The sequence below is a fragment of the Narcine bancroftii genome, chromosome 4 (genome assembly GCF_036971445.1).
Source record: "Narcine bancroftii isolate sNarBan1 chromosome 4, sNarBan1.hap1, whole genome shotgun sequence".
NCBI classification, from domain to species: Eukaryota; Metazoa; Chordata; class Chondrichthyes; order Torpediniformes; family Narcinidae; genus Narcine; species Narcine bancroftii.
In genome coordinates, this window is record NC_091472.1 from 36108109 (window position 1) to 36128326 (window position 20218).

Sequence of the window (20218 nt, forward strand, 5' to 3'; positions counted from 1 at the left end):
GTCTGTATGTGAATATTCATGTCTATGTGTGTTGGTTTTTCAGTATATAAAAAAAAAGGCACAACATACATCTGTGTAATGTAAACAAAGTAGTTTTGATGCTCAATAAATATATTTTGGAAAAAAAGTGAGGCAAATGGTGCCATTTGCTTTTTTTAAGCTCTATTGCATCATAATAAGGTCATTCAATCTTCTGTCACAAACTGGTGAGATTGGATGAGGCATGGTTCTGTGCATATTTTGTACATGCCCAGCAAAGTGATATTAATACACCAAAGAGGGTTAGAAATGAGCAACAAAGATCATTCTAGATAAAGCTCCAAGATGGGTTGTAAAATCATTGTATTATAAAAGTATTGCAAGAAGATGGAACACCAGCAAATAGAGCAAGCTTGGGTAGACAACTCGATTAGCGAGGAGAGGTTGGATCAAGGGCTAGTTTCTGTGCTGCATTAACATCAGGTATAGTTTGTAAATAGATATACCTGTAGTTCACTACATGAGGCCCTGATGAAATGGGGCTTAGGGATGCACAGACTGTCCAGTAACCTCCAATTAACTCTGTATTAATGAAGATCGGTCAGAAAATTTTGAATGTAAATGATACTGATCCTCTATGTTGTAGTCTTAATTGTGTATTCTATAATATCTAAAAACAGATGGAATAACTAAAGGAAATTGATACAGTAAAACCCTGGTATCTGGCACCTATGGGGATTGGTAGATGCCAGATATGTAAATTTCAGGTTGCTTGATTGCGTGTGGCATGAATGGCAAACTAATGGCGAGGTGCTCCAATTTAAAACCTGTACTTTGTTTTTAATCCAATTTAACACGCTTCTCATTCTAACCACACTTGTAGGTAATGTGTATAAGTTCAGAAAAGTTCTTTGATTTACAGTCCAATATCACTTCTCACTCCTCCAAGTTCACTGGTATCAGGCAATTTTTATACTGTGCACAGAACTTAACATTCATGAATTTTCACCAAGCTCTGGTTACTGCTCAGGAAGGTTCTTGTCAGTTTCAGAGAAAGATTTGTTGCTTGTTGGACACACACAAACTGATTCCTTTCAATCAGCTACTTCAGTGCCTTGCCAAAGAAATTTGCCCCATCAGGGTTTTCCAAATGATAATCTCTTCTTCTGCAGGTTACAACAGAGTTCCTTTTAGTTTTCCTTATTTCAGGTGAAACACTCTAGCCAGCCATTTCCTCTTGCATGGACCTCATGGGTTATTTCAATAGGCTGAACTCAGAACTCACAACCCATCTTCAAAATGGGGTTTTAAACAAGCTGCCGGTTTGCTATGGTGCCAAAACCAGATCTCTCTCTCTTAGAGAAAACCTGTTTGGTCTCCTCTCACTCTCTCTTCTTGCAAAAACCTCATGGCCTTCTTAGAACAGCAAACTGCATTCAGATTGTGGCACCGGACCCAAACTTGAACCCATTAATCTGTTGCTCCCAAAACAACAATCTATTTGACTTGCCTTGAAGATTCTTGAGCTCGGGTTCTTCTGTTTATACCTCCTAGTGAAAACCTTCAGCAAAGCAGTTTCTATTCTCTTTACAAAGGCCCTGGGCCCAGAGTGTCTGGTTTGAGCAGAGCTCTTACATTTTAAATTATATATGTTTTGTGAAGTGTTTGTGTTTGTTTGTGACCTACACTCTAACCCCCACAATCTATCTCCTTCAAAAACATAACTATATACATTATAAAATATGATATAATCCATCATATATAATACATAAACTACTGTTATGAGCCCAAAGGACCCAAAACCTAGCAGCAAGACATTCACCACAAATGGTTACTTAAACAAAGTTGTTTTTAATTATCTTTAAACACGAAACAGAAGGAAACTTTAACTTAACTCTATTGACTTAACTAACCTAACGAAACCCCCTTCTAATTCTAAGCGCACGTGTATGTAATGTGTGTGTAAATTTAGGAAAGTTCTTTGGTTCACAGTTCAATCTCACTTCTCATTCTTCCAAGTTCTTTGGTTTCAGGCAATTCTTATACTGTGCACAGAATTTAGCATGTATAAAGTTCACCAGGCTTTGGTGCTCAAAAGGTATATGTTTACCACTCAGGAAGGTTCTTGTAGGTTTGCAGAGAGAGATGTGTTGTTCCAGGATTTCCACAACTGAGGTACCACCATTAGTCACCTCAATGTCTTGCTGATGAAACTTGCCCCTGCAGGGTTCTCCAGATGATAACCTCTTTCTTTCAGGCTATCACAGAGTTCCTTTCTGATCCTTATTCCAAGAGAAATATCAGACAGATAGCACTTCCAGCCATCCACCACTCTGGAGCTTCTGTTTCAATTCCAACAAGCTTCTCCTGCTTTTTTCAGCTGTGTCTCTCTCTCCATCTGAGATTCCAACTGCCAGCCAGATGTCCTTCTTTCTCTCACTTGCAAAACCCTCTCCTTCTCCAGCAAACAATAGGAGTTAGTCTTCAGCTCCCATCTGTTGTTTTAGGTAAACAAACCTCTCAATGACCTCTGAGTGAGCACTTTGCAGAGAGGTCAGAAGCCTTGCAAAAAAGACTCCAGTCCATTCATTTTGTGAAATATAAAGTGTTCACAATCACTACTCTGGAAACAAAGTCTTGGAGAACTAGTTCAGCTTTATTTCGAGTCTGCAGAGTCAGATGTCCCTGGTCTGGAGACACACCGGAGGTTCAGAATCATCACTCTTTTGTACAGTCCCAGGCTCAATATCACCCCACCTTCATTTACCTTCTTCCAATCAGCATCTTAGCACATTACAATATTCTTCTTCTCCCTTCCATCAATCCAAGTATCACTCAGTTCCTCCTTCTTCATACATCGCATGTTATGTTAATTAGTTCATTAGTCTATGTTAATATTCATGTCTCTATTAAGCAAGTGCAGTACTAGCTATAAACTAACTTGGGTCATTGTACCAGCCTGAACCAGATCCTTGCATCCTTGGTGCTCCTGATAAGAAGGGGCCCACTAGCCAGTACTGTCTACTCTCAAGCTTTTATCTACATACTTCACATTCCATCACTTTTCACAGAATGGTGCGAGTTTAATCACTTTCAACCATTTTTCACAATTTCATGACATCATTTCAATTAGCACCTACTTGTGAAATATGCAAAGCATTCTTCATAGTTTCTGTAAAGACACTGAATATGAATTCTTCAGTATTTCAAATGAGATCTGTTTTAAAGTATGTTTGTATGTAACCTACTCTAATTTTACCAATTTATCTCCCAAAAACATTTCCAAATATTCCATCACAGTACTATGTGTGAACATTTTCAAATAAAGTATCTGGGTAGTTTTTCAACTAGCTTTGTAATTGAAGGAATTTTGATTTAACCATTTCCAACAACTTTAATAATAATAACCTGTGAATTGATGGGTATTATTGTTATTAATTTAGATACTGCATCACATAAAAATAAGAAACACTCATTGATGTTTTATTTAATGGAACAACAAACTGAACAGAGTAGTTCAAAATATAGAATAAAATCTAACTAAATACTTTACTTCGAAGAATGCAATTATACTTGTATTATATTAAAACATGCCAACAGTTTTATTAGCCATGAGAGATAGGCAGTGCCAAAATTATCTTGAAATAATTTTGAGTTTACATTTGATCAAGCAATCAGTGTGCACATACTTTAGTCACAGGAAAAAAAATTGCACAACATAAGATTTTTGCACACATTGACTACTAAAAATTAGAGGAAACATTGCTGGATGGATGCATCACAACCTGGTTAGGGAATTCAACTGCCCAGGAACACAAGGTAGTAAAGTAGAGACTCTGACCTCTTATCCATTACAGACATCTATGTCAAGAAGGCAGCCAACCACACAAGGGACTCCCAACACCCCAGTCACAACCTCTTCTTACTGCTACCTTCAGGCAGAAAATACAGAAGCCTGAAAACCAGTGAGGTTCAAGGACAGTTTATTTCTAACAGTATCCAACTTCTGAACCTCTCCTTGATTCAGTAACCATAGACTGCTCAGACATCACAAAAGAGCTGTTTTCACTATTGCAAGTCACATTTATGTGATTATTAATATCTATTCTGTGTATTTAATTCTTTATTTACTCCAGTGAGCTTACTATTGTAGTTTTTCTTTACAAGTGTCTATCTGGCTACAGCAAATAAGAATTTTGGCACATATGTACAATATTATTCTACAACTCAAATTTCCATTTGGATTTGAAAATGATAAATCTTTGTTAAAAAGAATGGCCAAATTGTACCTTTATTTCATTATTTAATCATAAGGAAATATTTTTTCAATTTTTTTTAAATGTCAAAAATAGTTTGTAATATCAAAATGCAGTCAGAAGGTCAGGCATGGTCTATTTTTGATTTTCTTGTTTGAATATAGATTAACTGAAACACTAAGCAATATGGAACAATCTTTTTATTAAATCAAGCACATGTTGAAATGTAGAGGTAGGATGTAGATCAACTACAATCAATGTAAATGTGATTCTGCATGAGTAAATGTCTCTCCAGGCAATCTATTTGGACCTCACAATTTCTCCATGAATAAGCATTCAGCCAAATATTTATTCTACACTCTTGAAGTTCACCCTGACTTTCTTTTCATTTATGTCTGCAGATGAGGATCAGATGAATGTAAAATAGCTTTCGTTCTCCTCAGAATAAGGACAATTCATCCATGTCAGGTAATCCAATATCTGAGTTACTAGATTTTACCTGGTTGCAAAAATGTACCTTGACTTCTCCTGAGAGCATTTATTGATCAGTCAGGATTCTTGCTTTATCTTTGCCTCCCATCCAGTGTACAATTGAGAAGTGGATTGGACTTGGCTAGATTCTGGCGCTAGTGATGTAAAAGCTCTCGCTCTTAATATGGAAGAAGCATAAAAGGGCAACAAATCTACAGAACTATCCACCAGGTAGGGTGTAAAGAAGGAGGAAATTGATCACATGGAAAGACTAGTTCAAATTTGAACATTGTTTCCTCACTTCCTTTAAGAAGGGCAGGCATTAGAAATTCCTGCGCATTGTTCGCATTACCGCTGCAATACTACATCTCGAATCTTAAAACTAATAATGCCGAGGATAACGAGAGCAGGCAAGAAAGCGTATAGCATCAGAAAGTCAAATACAAATCTGGAAGGTGCCCCTGGATATATAGCATCGAGGTACTGAATCCCTTGGGAGACCCAGCAAGTGGCACTTGTGGTGTTAGATGACAGTGCACCTGCAGGGTACAAATATCAAACAATTAGTCACATCCTTGTAAGTCACTTACATAATGCTATTCATTAGAATTGTAATTTATACATTCTATTGCTCTGCTTGCAACTATAAATAGTAGATCATATCTTTGGTCTGATAAGACACGAATTGCTCAAATTTGATGATACAAAACCCAGGGTTTAATGACCTTAGATTATTTCATTTGAGTGGAATTATGTTAGTAAAGGCCAAGATCATGAAATAGTCATACTTAATATGAATGAATGGGCATTAGAAATTACCCTTGTTATAGTTAGATTTATGATTGAAGATTTTTTCTAACCATTCTTTAGATTTTTATGCTTGTACAGCTGTGCTTAAAAATACAAAACACTCTAAAAGCACAATTACAAATAAAATACAATTCATATTCCAGGAGAAAGATCAAAAGCTGTTACTACAAGAACTATAAGGATGTATGGATGTGGAAAATGTTATTGGAAGATCTCTGGGAAATGGATGGAAAATCTCCAATACATGAGAAGCACATTTCTGGACTTTTCAACCTTCCATTTCAGAACATTATTCACTTGAATAAAAGCTGACAGTGATCAGAGAGCAGATAATAAGGGCCAATAATGTGCTCATATAGATTCAAAACCAAAGCATTCCAAGTTAATAGGCTGGACGGTCACTTTCACTTCTGCAAAAACACATTTGAAAGCAAGTTTACAAAACACAGCGAAGTACAAATCAGATTAGCAAGCATCTATAAAGATTAAAGACAACTTGTTGCTTTAGGCTGGGCCCTAATTAATAAACTAGAATAAAAGGCAAATGACAAGGTTCAAGATTTAAAAAGCAAAGGGCAAAGTGCGTTCACTGTACTACGTGTCAGAGAAATCAACTCCAAACCGATAAGAAGCAAGAAGTGAAAGGTTGCTACAAGACTGCGGTAATCCTTTACATGAGACAATGAGATACACAGAAATTTTTTTAAATTAAGCAATGGCGGAGGAGTTTGGATTTAAAAATACTGATTTAGTCTGGAATTCAATGCAAAGACCAGAAGATGAAACCTCAATAAATTCTTCCATCAGCACATCCTCAGATCATCAAAGTGCCTCAGATCCCTGCTACCCCGACTCAGCTAGCTCATATCACCTGCAGATTTTGCTGCACAGAATATTTGTTGTCACTCAAGTCTTGTATTGAATTTCTATTCAAGTACAAATCATTTGGACGCAGCTGATGAAAATTTAATATGCACCTATAACCAACTGGAATAATTTTGAATCAAACAAAACTGCACTTTTTGGGGTAAAAATAATTTTTAAAATGGATTTGTTTTGATTTTACCTATCACTTTTTAAAGTCATTTTATTACTTGTAAGACCTGATAAATTCCATGCTTGCCTGATAATATAATGTATTATTAAATCATAAGGACTTAAAGCTGTCATGAAATATGCCTGTGATTATGCAATAATTGCAAAATTTATGAAGCTCCTTATGTTGATCTTGAATGTTCAAGTAAATTTGCTAATCAAACAAAGAGCTTAATTTCATAGCATTTCAAAGTAAACACTCACCATTCTCACATGTAAAGTTTAAACCATAAAATTCATTAACCATCAGGATTTCCACTCCATATTTCTGAAATGTCAGGTAACTCAGCCAGTTAAATAGTTTCGGCATTTCTTCTGCGCTCCTAAGATTATGGAATCAAAGCAAGTCAGTATTAGATCTGAAACTGTTCCAGCCCATGAAATCAATGCAGTTCAATTACATCCAATCCTCATTTTGGAGGTGAGGAAGAAAAAGGAGCATCCTGAGAAACCCCACACAGGTCATGGGGAGAACGAACAGACTCCTTACAGGATAGCACCAGATTCAAACCCAGGCCACTGACACTTCTATAGAATTGTGATAACCATTGCCCTAACTGTGCTATTCTGTATTGTCTTACACAGCACAAAATGAGCAACAGTTTTACCAGGAAAGCCTGCAGATGCTGCGGTTATGGCACAATACACAAAAGTGCTGGAGAATCTCAGCAGGTCACACAGGATCTATAGGATGTAAAGGATAACCAACGTTTCAGGCCTGAGCCCTTTGCCAAGATATGAGCAAAAAGCAGGCAGGTGTCTGAATAAAAAGTTGGAAGAGGAGGAGGGAGGAAGTGGCAGGCGGAGGAGTACAGGCCAACAGGTAAGAGGTCATAGGTGGAAGGTTGGAAGAGAAAAAAAGTGTTGAGAAGTGATAGGAGGAGGGGGGAGCTCTGAATGGAAAAGGAAGGGAGTGAGTGGGGAGCTGGAGGGAGATAGGGAAAGAGAGACTCAATGTTGGGTCTAATGGAAATTGGAGAAGTTGATGTTAATGCAGTCTGGTTGGTGAGTGCCCAGACAGAATATCAGGTGCCGTTCCTCCAACTTACAGGCAGCCTCAGTTTGGCAGTGCATGATAGACATGCGGTATGGGAATTTAGCTCTCCACTTTCAATTTGATCCATCCTCTCCTGTTGTACATAAAACATTTCTCAAATCATTTAGCTATTCATCAAGTTCCCATCATTCATGTATGAAGATCAAATTTATTTGTATGCAAATTGTTTATTTATCTTACCCAAATTCTACCACTACATTTTCTAACAAGGGCACTCAATGAGAAAGATTGAACAAATTTTCTATGAAATAATACCAGGTCCTCATTTAAAAGCACCCCACAACAAATCAAGTACTGAAGAATATTCACAAGTCTGAGGAAATTTAAAAAAAATAGTTGAGGGATTTCCTCCTGGTTATCACTAAGCATCCTTGAAATATTTTAATTTCTACTCCAGTTAAGAGCAAGAACAAGACAATAACCAGAAATCTTAGTTTATTCATTGCATTGCATGCAAGTTATACAGCAGTTTAATCACAGACGACATATTAGTAGGAGTCTGAAAGCATGGGCATCATGTGATGGACATGACATTTATTTAATTTTCCATCAGCGTATTTAATTCCCATCAACTGTACAGTATATAATTCATTTAACAATATGTCATATAGATTTGTATTTATTTACCACTAAATGGTACATCCCAGTGAGATATATTGGAGTTTGTAACTACTGCTCAAAACAAGTAATAAGATAAATCAGAAAACCTGAGTTTGGTAATGCTGATTAGGTGATCAGAATTGGTTAGTGCACAGAAGAAAGCTCATATATTTCTTAGAATTGGACTGCAGGTTCCTTTTACCTCAGAAGGTAAATGAGGCATCAGGTACACGTCCATTCACAAGGCAGTACCTCTAAAATTCAGAAATTCAAATGATAACAACCTAGGCCTTTTCTCATGAATGGCCATTGAAATCTCATAATGTGTGCTACAGCTTGCACACTGCCTTAAGGTGATGGTCACGTTGCAGCAGTTCCCATAACTGAAATTCACTGTTACAGAATCCATAAATAAATGAGATATGCAATAAAATTTGCTCTCAAGGATTTTATGTGGGAAAAAGTAACACAACACAAAACTTGTGTTTCTTGTCACACGTATAGATGCAGTTTGCATTATGGAACATAGTTACATGGACATTTTTCAAGGAATAATGGTGGGGTGGGGGGGGGGGGGGTCACCTGCACTGAAAACCTGAAGTAGGAAAATGCTTGTGCTCCTCTCTCTGATAACATGCCAATAGTCAGTCTGTGATCAATGCACTACTATTCCATTCGCACAGGTTAGAAACTATTTATTACATTTACCTTCCTTATACTCCCAATTAATTATCTCAAGGATAACAATTCAATTTTGTAATCAGGTAGGACACACATAGGATCCCATTGGATGGGAATGATCTTGACTAAAACTCCAAATCATAATGGAACAATATGTACAGTATTATTTTAATGTAAGTCTCAATGCTTCTAAGCTTCTCACCTTAGGAAACCTGATCCTACAAGAACTCCTGCTACATTAATTAATGCCACTGCACTATTAACTATATTTGGATTCTGAACCACACCAAGTAAGATCAGCGTCAGAAGTTCACCAACTACATGTGGTACTATCAGTACCGCAAAGAAACATCCAAACCGTTCCCACAATGGAAACATCCCCAAGGTCCTGAAAAACAAAGCAAGCCAATTAAAATAATTCAAGCGCAACTTACTTCTTTTACTGCAAACATTTACGCAAATAAAATAACCAAAACCTCCATCATTTTGCCAAAGTATTTGTATAAGGAAATTAAGTTTAGGAGAAGTTATGGGTAAGAACAGACAATTCTGAAAATCAAAGTTAATTCCCATAGTTTCAACAGTGCTCTGAATAAGGCAAACACACTAATTTTTAAATTAGTTTCAACTGTGCTAATTAAGTTGTATTTATTCTTAAAATAAGGAATATTTTAAAAATAAATCCATTGATTCAAGGAAAATATTGCTTTTGAGTACAGAAAGTTTTTGATTATCTGAAATGCTTGAGACCTGACCTATATCGGTTATATGGATTTTTTTTTGATAATCGAGAAATTTCTTTAAGCAGCTGAGTGTCATCAGCGGAATACTTGTGTTGCCAAATCCCCGACACCTCGCCACCACTGTCGCCAAACCTGCCCAGGAGTCTGAGGTCCCACCTCACCTGGAAATGGTAAGAGATTGCATGTACACGCAAATTCCTCCAGCAGAGGGAGTAGCTCAGGGGTGTTGGGATAGAGCGCGGCTCGGGCGGGCAAGCGGGGAGAGACAGTGGTTTAGGTGGTGGGAAGAGAGTATCGAATTCAAATTCAGAGAATGACACAATGCAATTTATCACAAAGTTGCATGGCATCACATGGCAATTTATAAATAAATAATCAGTGCTATCCTTCCCTTCAATGTGTAACCTGTGGGCAAATGTCTCCCTTGTAAAACTGTTTCCCTGTAGCCCCACTTGACCATGATGGGCATAAAAGAAAATCAACTTTTTTCAACTTGTCTCAGCCAAAATATATTTTGGGTATCTGAATTTCGGTAGAATGGTTTTTGGATAATTAGAAAAGTACTGTACATGAAAATCAGTTTCAGTAGATCCATTAGAAAGTATCTCCTAAAAAAGCAACATAATTTTTAACTCGTACTGCATCGGAATCACATGCAGTGCCCACAGAGTGCATCATACACTGGGGTCCTATTTCAAAATCAATGTCTGTTCCAAGGGGCATCAGAAGTGATTCGAGAACAGAGTGAACTGCTGGTACCCATCTTCACGCTAGGTATACCTGATGCTTCTGATATTCCTGAAGACTCCCAAGCAAAGTGTTTAAATTATGACTTAATTATTGCTTAAAAAAATGAATATAGAGGAAGGAATTCCATTTCACAATAATTTTGTCTGCGAATCCATTCTGATTTCCATTTTGGCCAGTTTGTCAGCAATGCCTCCGTTAGTAGCAATTTTGCTTTTGAGTCTAAAATTTATAGGTAAGACTCCTTCTCCGAGAACTAGATCAGAAAGGTTTTTGTTGCCAATTTTGGTGAAATACTGAGGAAACTCATTTGCAGAAGCCATCTTTCAGAAGGGATATTGAACCAGGGCTCCATTTTCTTAGGTCAAAGTAAAAATTCTTCTGATACTATATTGAAGAAGAGCTCTGAACTTATTCCCAGTGTCCTGGCCAATACTTTTCAAGCAAAAATCACCAAACAAATTCTGGTCATCGTTAATTGCTCTTTGTGGCAATTTGCAGCAAGTAAATTGGCCGCTGCATTTCCCACATTACAGCACTTCCCACATTACAGCACAGCATGCACTGAGCTGTCTCTTAACAGGTCCTCGGAAAATTGAAGATTTAATTTTGTTTTAAAATTTCCATTGTTTGTGCTTGATGCATATCCCTCCATTCCCTGCATAGTTACATCTATTAAGAAACCTCTTACCAGATAAGCGTGAAGTGATGCATTTTGGAGGGTCAAACTTGAAGATCCAGCATGCAGTTAATGGCAGGCTTCTTAACAATGTGGAAGAAGTACTTGGGGTCCAAATCCATAGATCTCTAAAATTTTCCATGGAGGTTGATGGGATAGTTAAGAAGGCTTGTGGTATACTGGCCTTGATTGATTGGGGGATTGAGTTCAGGAGTCATGAGGTAATGTTGCAGCTCTATAAATCTCTGATAGCCTCATTACAGAAAGAATGTGGAAGCTATGGAGAGGGGACAGAAGAGATTTACCAGGATGATGCCTGGATTGGAGAACATGTCTTAAGAGATAAGGTTAACAGAGCTAGGGATTTTCTCTTTGGGATGAAGTAGATGAGAGGTGACTTAATAGAGGTCTACAAGATAATGCAAGCCATAGAAAGGGTGGACAGCCAGAACCTTTTGCCTGAGACAAGACCAGCAACTACCAGAGGACATTTATACACGGCGAAGGGAGGAAAGTTTAGGGGAGACATCAGGGTTTTTTTTTTTAAACACACAGAGAGCAGTGGGTGACTGGAATTCATTTCCAGAGGTGGTGGTGGTGGTGGTGACTGGTGCAAATTTAAGATTTACTGTCAGAATACTTTCATGACATCATTTGCAGCCCTAAGATTCTTTTTCCTGCAGGCCATGAAGAATTACCACTTATTGGAAGAGCAAAAAACTGTACTCCAGAAGATAGGTACATATGCAAACAAAGAAATGCAAACAAACTGTGCAATACAGAGAGAAAATAATAAATGAAGTACAAAAGTAAGAGTCCTTAAATGAGTCTCCAATTGAGTTAAGGATTCTGATGGTAGTGGGTGGCAGCTGTTCATGAACCTGGTGATGTTTGCCTTGTGGCACCTATGCCTCGTGGCACCTATGTCTCTTTCCTGATGGTAACAGTGAGAACAGTGTGTGTGCTGGGTGGTGTGGATCCTTGATGATTGCTGCTGCTCTCAGATGGCAGTGATCCCTGTAGATGTTCTTGAAGGTGGGCAGGGTTTTGGCTGTGATGTTCCTGGGCTGTGTCCATTATCTTTTGCAGGGCTTTACACTCAGGGGTATGGGTGTCCCCATACTAGACCATAATGCAGCCGGTCAGCTAATTTTCCACCACACATCTGTAGAAATTTGCCTGGGATTCCAATGTCATAGCATACCTTCACAAACTCCTGAGGAGATTAAAGTGCCGAACGTGCTTTCTTCACAATGCCATTAGTGTGTTGGGTCCAGGAAAGATCCTCTGAGATAGTGACTCACAAGAACTTAAATTTGTTCACCCTCTCCACCTCTGATACCCCAATGATCACTAGATGTATGCTTCTGGTTTTGCCTTCCTGAATTAAACAATTAGCTCCTTGGTTTTGGTGACATTGAGTACAAGATTGTTGTTGGTGCACCATTCAGCTGTTTTCAGTCTCCCTCCTGTATTCTGATTCATCATCCCTTTTTAAATTTGTAAATGGTGTTGTTGCTGTACCGAGTCATATAGCCATAAAACAGGGGGCTAAGCACACACCCCTGCGGTGCTCCAGAACTGATGAAGGTTTCAGAGAAAGATGGTCTTACCATTTCTCCCTGATTGTGGTCTGGAAGTGAGGAAATCCAAGATCCAATTGCACAGTTGGGTATTGAGGCCCAGGACTTGAAGTTTGGTAATCAATTTTAAGGGGAATCATGATGTTGAAAGCCGAGCTATAGTTGAGAAAAAGCATCCTCATGTAAGCATCGATGCTGTCCAGGGGTTCCAGAGTTTTGTGTAGAGCCAGAGAGATTGCATCTGCCATAGACCTGTAACTATGATAAGCAAATTGGAACAGATCCATGTTGCTGCTCAGACAGGAGTTGATCTACTTCATCACCAGCCTTTCAAAACCCTTCATTATTGAAGATGTGAGTGCCAGTGGTTGATGGTCCTTTAGGCAGGTAGCCACACTCTTCTTGGGTACCAGTATGATTGAGGCCTGTTTGAAACACGTGGGTGCCACACCTTGTCGGAATGAGATGTTGAAGATATCCGTGAATACATTGGCAAGTTGGTCAGCACAGATTTTTAATACTGTACTCGGACGAGTACTCTGTCCAGACCGGATGTTTTCCATGGATTCACTCTCCTGAAGGAAGTCCAGACATTGTCCTCAGATACAGAGAGGATCATCAGGGGACATAGGAGTGCACAGTGGTGGTTCTTCCTTGTTCTTAAAGTCGCATTGGGCTTAGAAAGCATTGAGTTCATCTGGGATTGAAGTTTGCTGTCTCCTGCACTAGATTTGGTTTGGTTTTGTAGCACGTTTTGTCATTTAGGCCATGCCATACTTTTCGGGTATCCTTCGTTAATTCCATTTTCATCTGTAAGCTCCACTTCACCTGGGGGATGCCTTTTCGTAGGTCATACCTGCTCCTTCTGTAGTGATCTGGATCTCTGGACTCAAATCCTGTGATCTGGCTCTCAGCAGGTTTTGGATTTCATTGGGAAACTTAAAGGATTCTTAGCCAGGCACATGGATTAAAAAAATTAGAGGCTTATAGGTGTGAGGGAGGGAAGGTTTAGTTTGTGAGTAAGTTTATATGGGTCGGCACAACAGCCAAAGGGCTGCGCTGTAATGTTCTATGTTCATGTCATTATTGTTTCTATTTTCACTGCTCTACTCCTGACAAATCATTCCAGACCCCAACTGTTCTCTTTGTAAGAAACGTCTCACCTAATCTTAAATCAAGTCTTCCAGTATGTGACATGTTTAACTTGTGAAATAGATTCTGACCATCAGCCCTGTCAATGTCTTGCAGAATTTCATAAATATCCATTAGATCACACTTCAACCTCGGCCCATAGCTTATACCCTCAAATTCAGGCAACACCTTGGTAAATCTCTTCTGAACCCTTTCCAAAGCATCCATATCCTTTTTGTATTGGGACGACCAAAATTGTGCACAATATTCCAAGTGTGACTTAACCGAAGTTTTATATAGCTGTTTAATGACTTCCTTACTTTTATATTCAATGCTCTGCCCAATGAAGACAAGCATACCATGCACCTTCTTTACCACCCAAATCTCTTGCATGGCCACTATCAAGGATCTAATAGAGTTCCTCTGCATCATGTATGACTGTGACTCTATGAATATTTTGCAGAAATTTCTTCCAATCTAAAATTTGATGGAAATGGAATCTCTACTTTCAGGAGATTTTTTTTTTTAACAAAATGGTAAAATAAGTAAAGAAGATATATAAGGGAGAAGGGAGGGGCGAGACAGGCCAAACAAAGAGTGATTGGTGAACCGAGGAAATAAAAGGTGACAGGCACATGGAGCCTGGTGAGAGAGTGGTGATAGGGAAAAGCAGGCAAATTAAAAAATAAAAGTCAGGTGGAGCCAGGTAGGGGAGGTAAAGATGGAGACAGCTATGAGCAAGAACACAAGGCTACCAGTGAGCAATGCTGGAATCTGATATGAAAGGAAGGTGGTAAAGGGAACTGTGAAGAAAGACATGAAGGGCAAGTTGGAACTAGATGGGAGAAGAGATTCAATGGGTGGACAACCAGGAGAGGACAGGAAATAAAAATTGGTGATGGGGGTTGGAGGAATAGGAAAGGGGTTAAAAAGTGAGAGAAAGAGATGGATCGAAATGAGAGAAGGGATGGAGAAAACACAGGGGTTATAGGTTACTTGATGTTGTAGGCTACCCAGGCAGAACACGAGGTGTTGTTACCCTAATTGGTATGAGCTTCACCTGGCACCATGGGGAAAGTAGAAGATGGGCAGGGGTTGGTGTGAGAAATGGAAATGGGAGTTAAAATGGTATGCAACTGGGACTTTGGGAAAGCAATTAGAACAGAGAAAAGTCCAGTTTGCACTAGTTCGTCTCACTAATGTAGAGGAGGCCTCACAAGAAGCACTGAATGCAGTAGATGAGGTTGGAGGAGGTGAAATAAGTTGTATGTCATTTCAATTCCCCTTTCCATTCCCACAATGACCAGTCCATTGCTAAGGTGAGGTCAAGAACAAATTGGAGGAGCTCGTATTCTACTTGATAGAATGGTATCACCATTGAACTTTCCAATTTCTGTTAACCTGTATTCGTCCATCACCTTGCCACTTTCTGATCCATTACTCCTCCCATTTATATTCCTTTCCCCTCTCCACCCTCCAAACTCCCATCATCTACTTTCCCCTCCTCCTCAACCCATCTACTTATGACTCTCTGGGTCCCCTCTGCCGCCTTGTTCCATCTGCATTTTTGCCTCTCCCCTAATTAATCCCTTTTTCACCTTTATGAGATTCCATAATTGGTAGCCTTTTGTTCCCACTTACCAGCCTCCACCAGCTGTCTTCACCTTCACCTTCCCTCATCATGCCCCATTTGCCTTGTTTCTCTATGTGCACTCCCCCACCCCCATCATCCACTGTCTCCCAATTCCACCCGTCATCCCTCAATCTCTTCTCATTCTACCTCTCCCCTTCCGGCCCCCAACTCACCCCTTCCTCTCTTTTTTTAACTAGCTACCTCCCCTCTTCACTCTCACCCCTAATGCAGGGTTTCAACCAGAAATATCAACAATTCCTCTCTCCCCCCCGCCCCAGATGCTGCCTGACCTGCTGAGTTCGTTCAGCAGTTTGTTTGTTTTTTGTTTCAAATTCAGCAGCATCTGCAGGCTCTTGGATCCTGATTTTCTCTCACAATTCACAGTTTAATTACAATTTTTTTGTCTACTGTGTTTAATGTACTCGGTAGCTCAGACAACAAGGCAAAAAAAAACCAATGAGCCGCAGGAACTCAGTTGGGTCAAACAGCATCAATGGGAGAAAAAAAGAAAGGTCAATATTTCAAGTTGGAATCCTTTTACAAGACCGTTTTACTTCTTGACCAGTGGCCAGCTAATACCGTCAGAATGATCAAAATTCTTTACATTTGTAGTTTTGTAATATATTTTTTTGTTGTTGTGCTTACAGCACAGTAGAAGCAGATTCTGGCCATTTAAACATATCACCCAATTACATCCAAATTAACCTGCCACCCCATACGTTTTGGATGTTGGGAGGAAGCCACAGGTCCTAGAGGAAACCCATGCAGACACAAGAACGTATAAATACCTTACAGACAACACCGGATTCAAACCTAGGTCACAGGCACTGCAATAACTGTGCCATCCTTCGACCAAATGCCTTGCCATCTTAAAAGGATTATCCTCTATCAATTGTCTTGTGTGTCAAGAAAGCAGATGAAATTTTTCATTGTCTGATGAGGTTTGGGACTCCATTTTAAATAATTTGACTAACACTACTTCCTTTTGTTCATGGCGTTGTTTACTGTAATTTAAAGTGGTATGTCTAAAGTTAAATTGTCTCACTTCTATTCAGACATAAATCCTCTATGTGACAAATGTAAAATAGGTGATGCTTCTTTAGTTCACATGTTCTGAACCTGACCCTATTTAGAATTTTGGAAAGATGTTTTTCAAACACTATCGGCAATTCTTAAGTTTAAATTGGAACCTTGCCCTTTAATTGCTCTCTTTGGATTGCCTCAAGATATTGATGTATTATTGACTTCAGTTAACAGCCAAATTTTATCTCTTGCATCATTAGTCAGACGTGTAATTTTGATGAAATGGAATGATAATACTTCACCTACACACGCACAAGAGATATTATGGCTTGTTTAACTCTAGAAAAAAATTAGATATGCTACAAAGGATTCAAATGTTAAATTCCAAAAGACCTGAGGCCCATTTATAGACTATTATCATAATCATAGGATTTAAGGTTGTTCTGGAATTTTGGCGCTGAGTTGTCCCTCTCCAAGATCATGTCTCTTGATTCATACATGACAACTTTCAACCTTGCTTAGAGGGAGGCGTTTTGAAATTTTTCTTTTTGGGCTTTTTTTTGGTGGTGAAATCTTATTTTATCATTATGAATGTGTACTGGATTTCCTTATTATGAGAATATTGTATGTTTACATTTTTTTCCTTTCTCGAATCTTGTAGCGCATTGTATAATTGTATTGTTCAATTGTTTCTATTGTAAAATATCAAAATAAAAATATTTTAAAAGGAAAGAAAGCAGATGGGTAAAATAACATTAAGAATCAATTCTATAAATCTAAGATGGTCTCATTAACTGCCTGTTCAAACATTGTTTTCTACAACTCCATTCTCAATAAATTACACAGAAGAAATTTGGGAATTTAAAAACTCTCTCTTAGAATTATTTAATCAGCTTAAAAACATAATTTATATTTCTTCCAGACACACACATTGCTAAAATCTCTGAAAGGTGAAACCATTCTTACCAGTAAACAAAAAAGCTGTAAATAGCCACACTGATGACACTGAATGGAAGAATGTGAATGATGTAGGCCAGCAACATCAACCACTTCTGATAAATACCATCTGTGCTCTCCTGGTCACTGATTGAACGCAATGAAGGGTCTTTAGAAAAAAAACACATCATGAAAAGAAGCACAACAGTGATACCTATAAATGCTAAATTACAGAATTTTAACTCTTGAAACATGCTGGAATATTGTGGTAATAAACACAACCTGATAATACATGTTTTTTTAAAATTCTGTCATGAGCTTTCTGAAATCTACTCAGCCCAATACTCAGAGCAATATTTTGAAGACAAGGTGTGAAAGGCAGAGGGGGACATTTCTACTTCAAAATGTTACATTCAAATTAAGTTGGCTGAAGAAGAGTGCACATTTCGGATTGGGCTGCTGGATTTGGTGAAAGATTATTGATCAAAGTATTTTAAGCATCTCCTGTCTTTTTTTCAGATTTTCCTCAACAAGAGTATTTAGCTTTCTTTGCCTCAATTTGTTTATTAAGTATTGAAAAGTTGATGTTCAACCTGGAGTTCATGGTGGTAAATATTTTGAAGGCAAAACTTATATTTATCACGCGTATACTCACTTCACCCAAATGGACATCTTACAAAAGCTACGAACCAAACCATGATCAATGACGTACATAAAGCAACGGCGTTCAGCATTCCAGTGTAGGGTGAGGCACCCATGCTTTGGTAGATGATTCCAATTCGGTCTTGTACTGCACCTTTTGAAGCATCACTCTTCAGCTTCATCAAGAAGAACACAACAAAGATTCCATAAAGCAAATTTTGAAAGAGTCGCATTAATATCCCAATCTTGTTTCTCGATAAATTCCTTACAACTCGCCTGTAATTGAAAGTGAGAGGAAATAAATCTTTTCTTTCCCTTTTTTTAAGTTTATCAAAAACAAAAATGCAAAAAAAATGTGCTTGCTGCCAGAAGAGTGAAGCAATGATTTCCAAAGGCATCTGCATTACAAGATTCCTTTATTGTCATGTAATAAAATAGTGTAATATTACATGAAATTGCCTTTAGTCCCCCATAAGGCAAACAAATTCGCCGTCAGCAAAAATTTATGGGTGCCTCTTACAATCAGAGAAAGAGAAGCATAAGAGAATCCCCCCCACCCCCCACCCCCCACCCCAGAATCACCATGTGTATTACCTCAGGAATATATTCCCCTTCTTGAATTAATAAATGACTTTTCCTCACCATAATGGCTCAGACTGAAATCTAAAAGCAGATGCAGCCACAATTCCAACCTCAGTGGCTGGTATAGATTGCATTGAGAGATTCCAAATGTGTCTGCAGCATTGACAGAGCACACAGGTTTGTTAATTTCCTCATGGTGCAAGGTCCCATTAACTGCATGCACTACCATTCAGCAAAACTGCTGTTACCTCAACACCCAGCTGTTGACCACAGAATGGCCCACGCCAGCCACATTATTTTCATTAATCACCGTATTGCAGTGCCCGCAGTGTTTCAGCAGCCAACTGCAAATCAATCAGTGGCTCTAAGTAAAAAGGACTGGCCACTGTCAACCTACCTAGTGGCTCTAATTTCTCGGATTCACAACCCGCGCACACTTGTGTAGCATGCAGACGATGCAAGGCACACTTCCACCACAAATGTGTTAGGCAGACCATTCGCAAGATGAGGTGATATTACCTTAGCATGGCTCTTTCTGGAGGAGCCATGAAGTGTTCACGAGCTGGTCTCAGAAACGTGTGCGCTTACGCACTATGCTGTAAACTATGCCCGGAGCTCACATATCTATCACGCAGGAAGCTGGTGATAGACGGGTATGTAAAATCAAGAGGGGAAATTGCACCTTTAATTGTTACTTTCTATCTGAGCTGTACTTTTATTTCCCCCCCCCCCCCCCCCACCAAGTCAAATACAGTAAAACTCCCATTATCCTGAATTCAAGTGACTGGCAGCCTCAAGGCACCAGCAAAAAAATTGTGAAAAATAAATAAGATTTAAAAATATGGAAAATTCACTTATCTGGCATAGGTACCTGATACCAGGGGTTTGACTGTATCTGCTACTTTAAAAGGAACTACTTCATTTCCTACAAATTTTGAATTTTCACTAAGAATCCCCACTTTGAAAAAGTTCTGCTATTCCTAATGATATATTTCTATTTGCCTCTTTTAATTTATACACCTGCATTGCTTTAACAGCATATATTTCTCCTCTGGGACAGTATTGATGAAAAAGGCATGAACCAGAAATGTTATTTTTATTCATTTTTTTCTTATTTATTCACTTTTTGGAATCTGGGAATAGCTAGTAAGACCGGCATTTGTTGCAAACCGTAATTGCCCTCAGAAAGGTGGTGGTGAAGCTGCAATCCTTTTGGTGAAGATATCCCTATTACAAACCCTAGAGTGTTTCAGCATTGGGAGCCAGTGCTGAAGAAAGAACAGTGATACATTTCCAAATCAGCATGGTGTGCAACATGAAAAAGAACATGCATGAGGTGATGTTTCCATGTCCCTTATTCTTCTGGGCTTGGTAGGTACTGTGGGAGTATCTCAGGCAAGTACCTTCAGTGCATATTGTACCTTCTGCAGCTAATGGAGCAGGTGAATGTTTAGAGTGGTTAATCGGGGACCAATCTCCCAATCTGTGGATTGTAGATGATGCGCTGAATCACAAACTGCTGGGTATTCAACTTTTGACCTAGTGTGGTAGCCACACTAGCTGGTCCATG

General features: G+C 38.8%; 1 protein-coding gene and 1 long non-coding RNA gene across 5 annotated transcripts in view; one reads left to right on the plus strand and one right to left on the minus strand.

Annotated features, from left to right (window-relative positions):
* Positions 1-4703, plus strand: part of LOC138760461 (uncharacterized) — a 34400-nt gene extending 29697 nt beyond the window's left edge. For both annotated transcript variants that reach the window (XR_011355622.1, XR_011355623.1), the window contains exon 3: positions 4637-4703. This is a non-coding gene — a long non-coding RNA (uncharacterized lncRNA). The remainder of the gene's footprint in view (positions 1-4636) is intronic.
* abcg5 (ATP-binding cassette, sub-family G (WHITE), member 5) overlaps positions 3538-20218 on the minus strand; it is a 40768-nt gene continuing 24087 nt past the window's right edge. For 2 of the 3 annotated variants that reach the window (XM_069931062.1, XM_069931061.1), the window contains exons 9-13: positions 18137-18342; positions 17455-17593; positions 9152-9337; positions 6816-6934; positions 3538-5245 (exon numbers count right to left, since the gene is read on the minus strand). In XM_069931062.1, coding sequence (XP_069787163.1) covers positions 5055-5245; positions 6816-6934; positions 9152-9337; positions 17455-17593; positions 18137-18342 — 841 coding nt within the window. In that variant the 3' untranslated portion in view covers positions 3538-5054. The remainder of the gene's footprint in view (positions 5246-6815; positions 6935-9151; positions 9338-17454; positions 17594-18136; positions 18343-20218) is intronic. The other variant, XM_069931063.1, reaches the window with a different exon arrangement.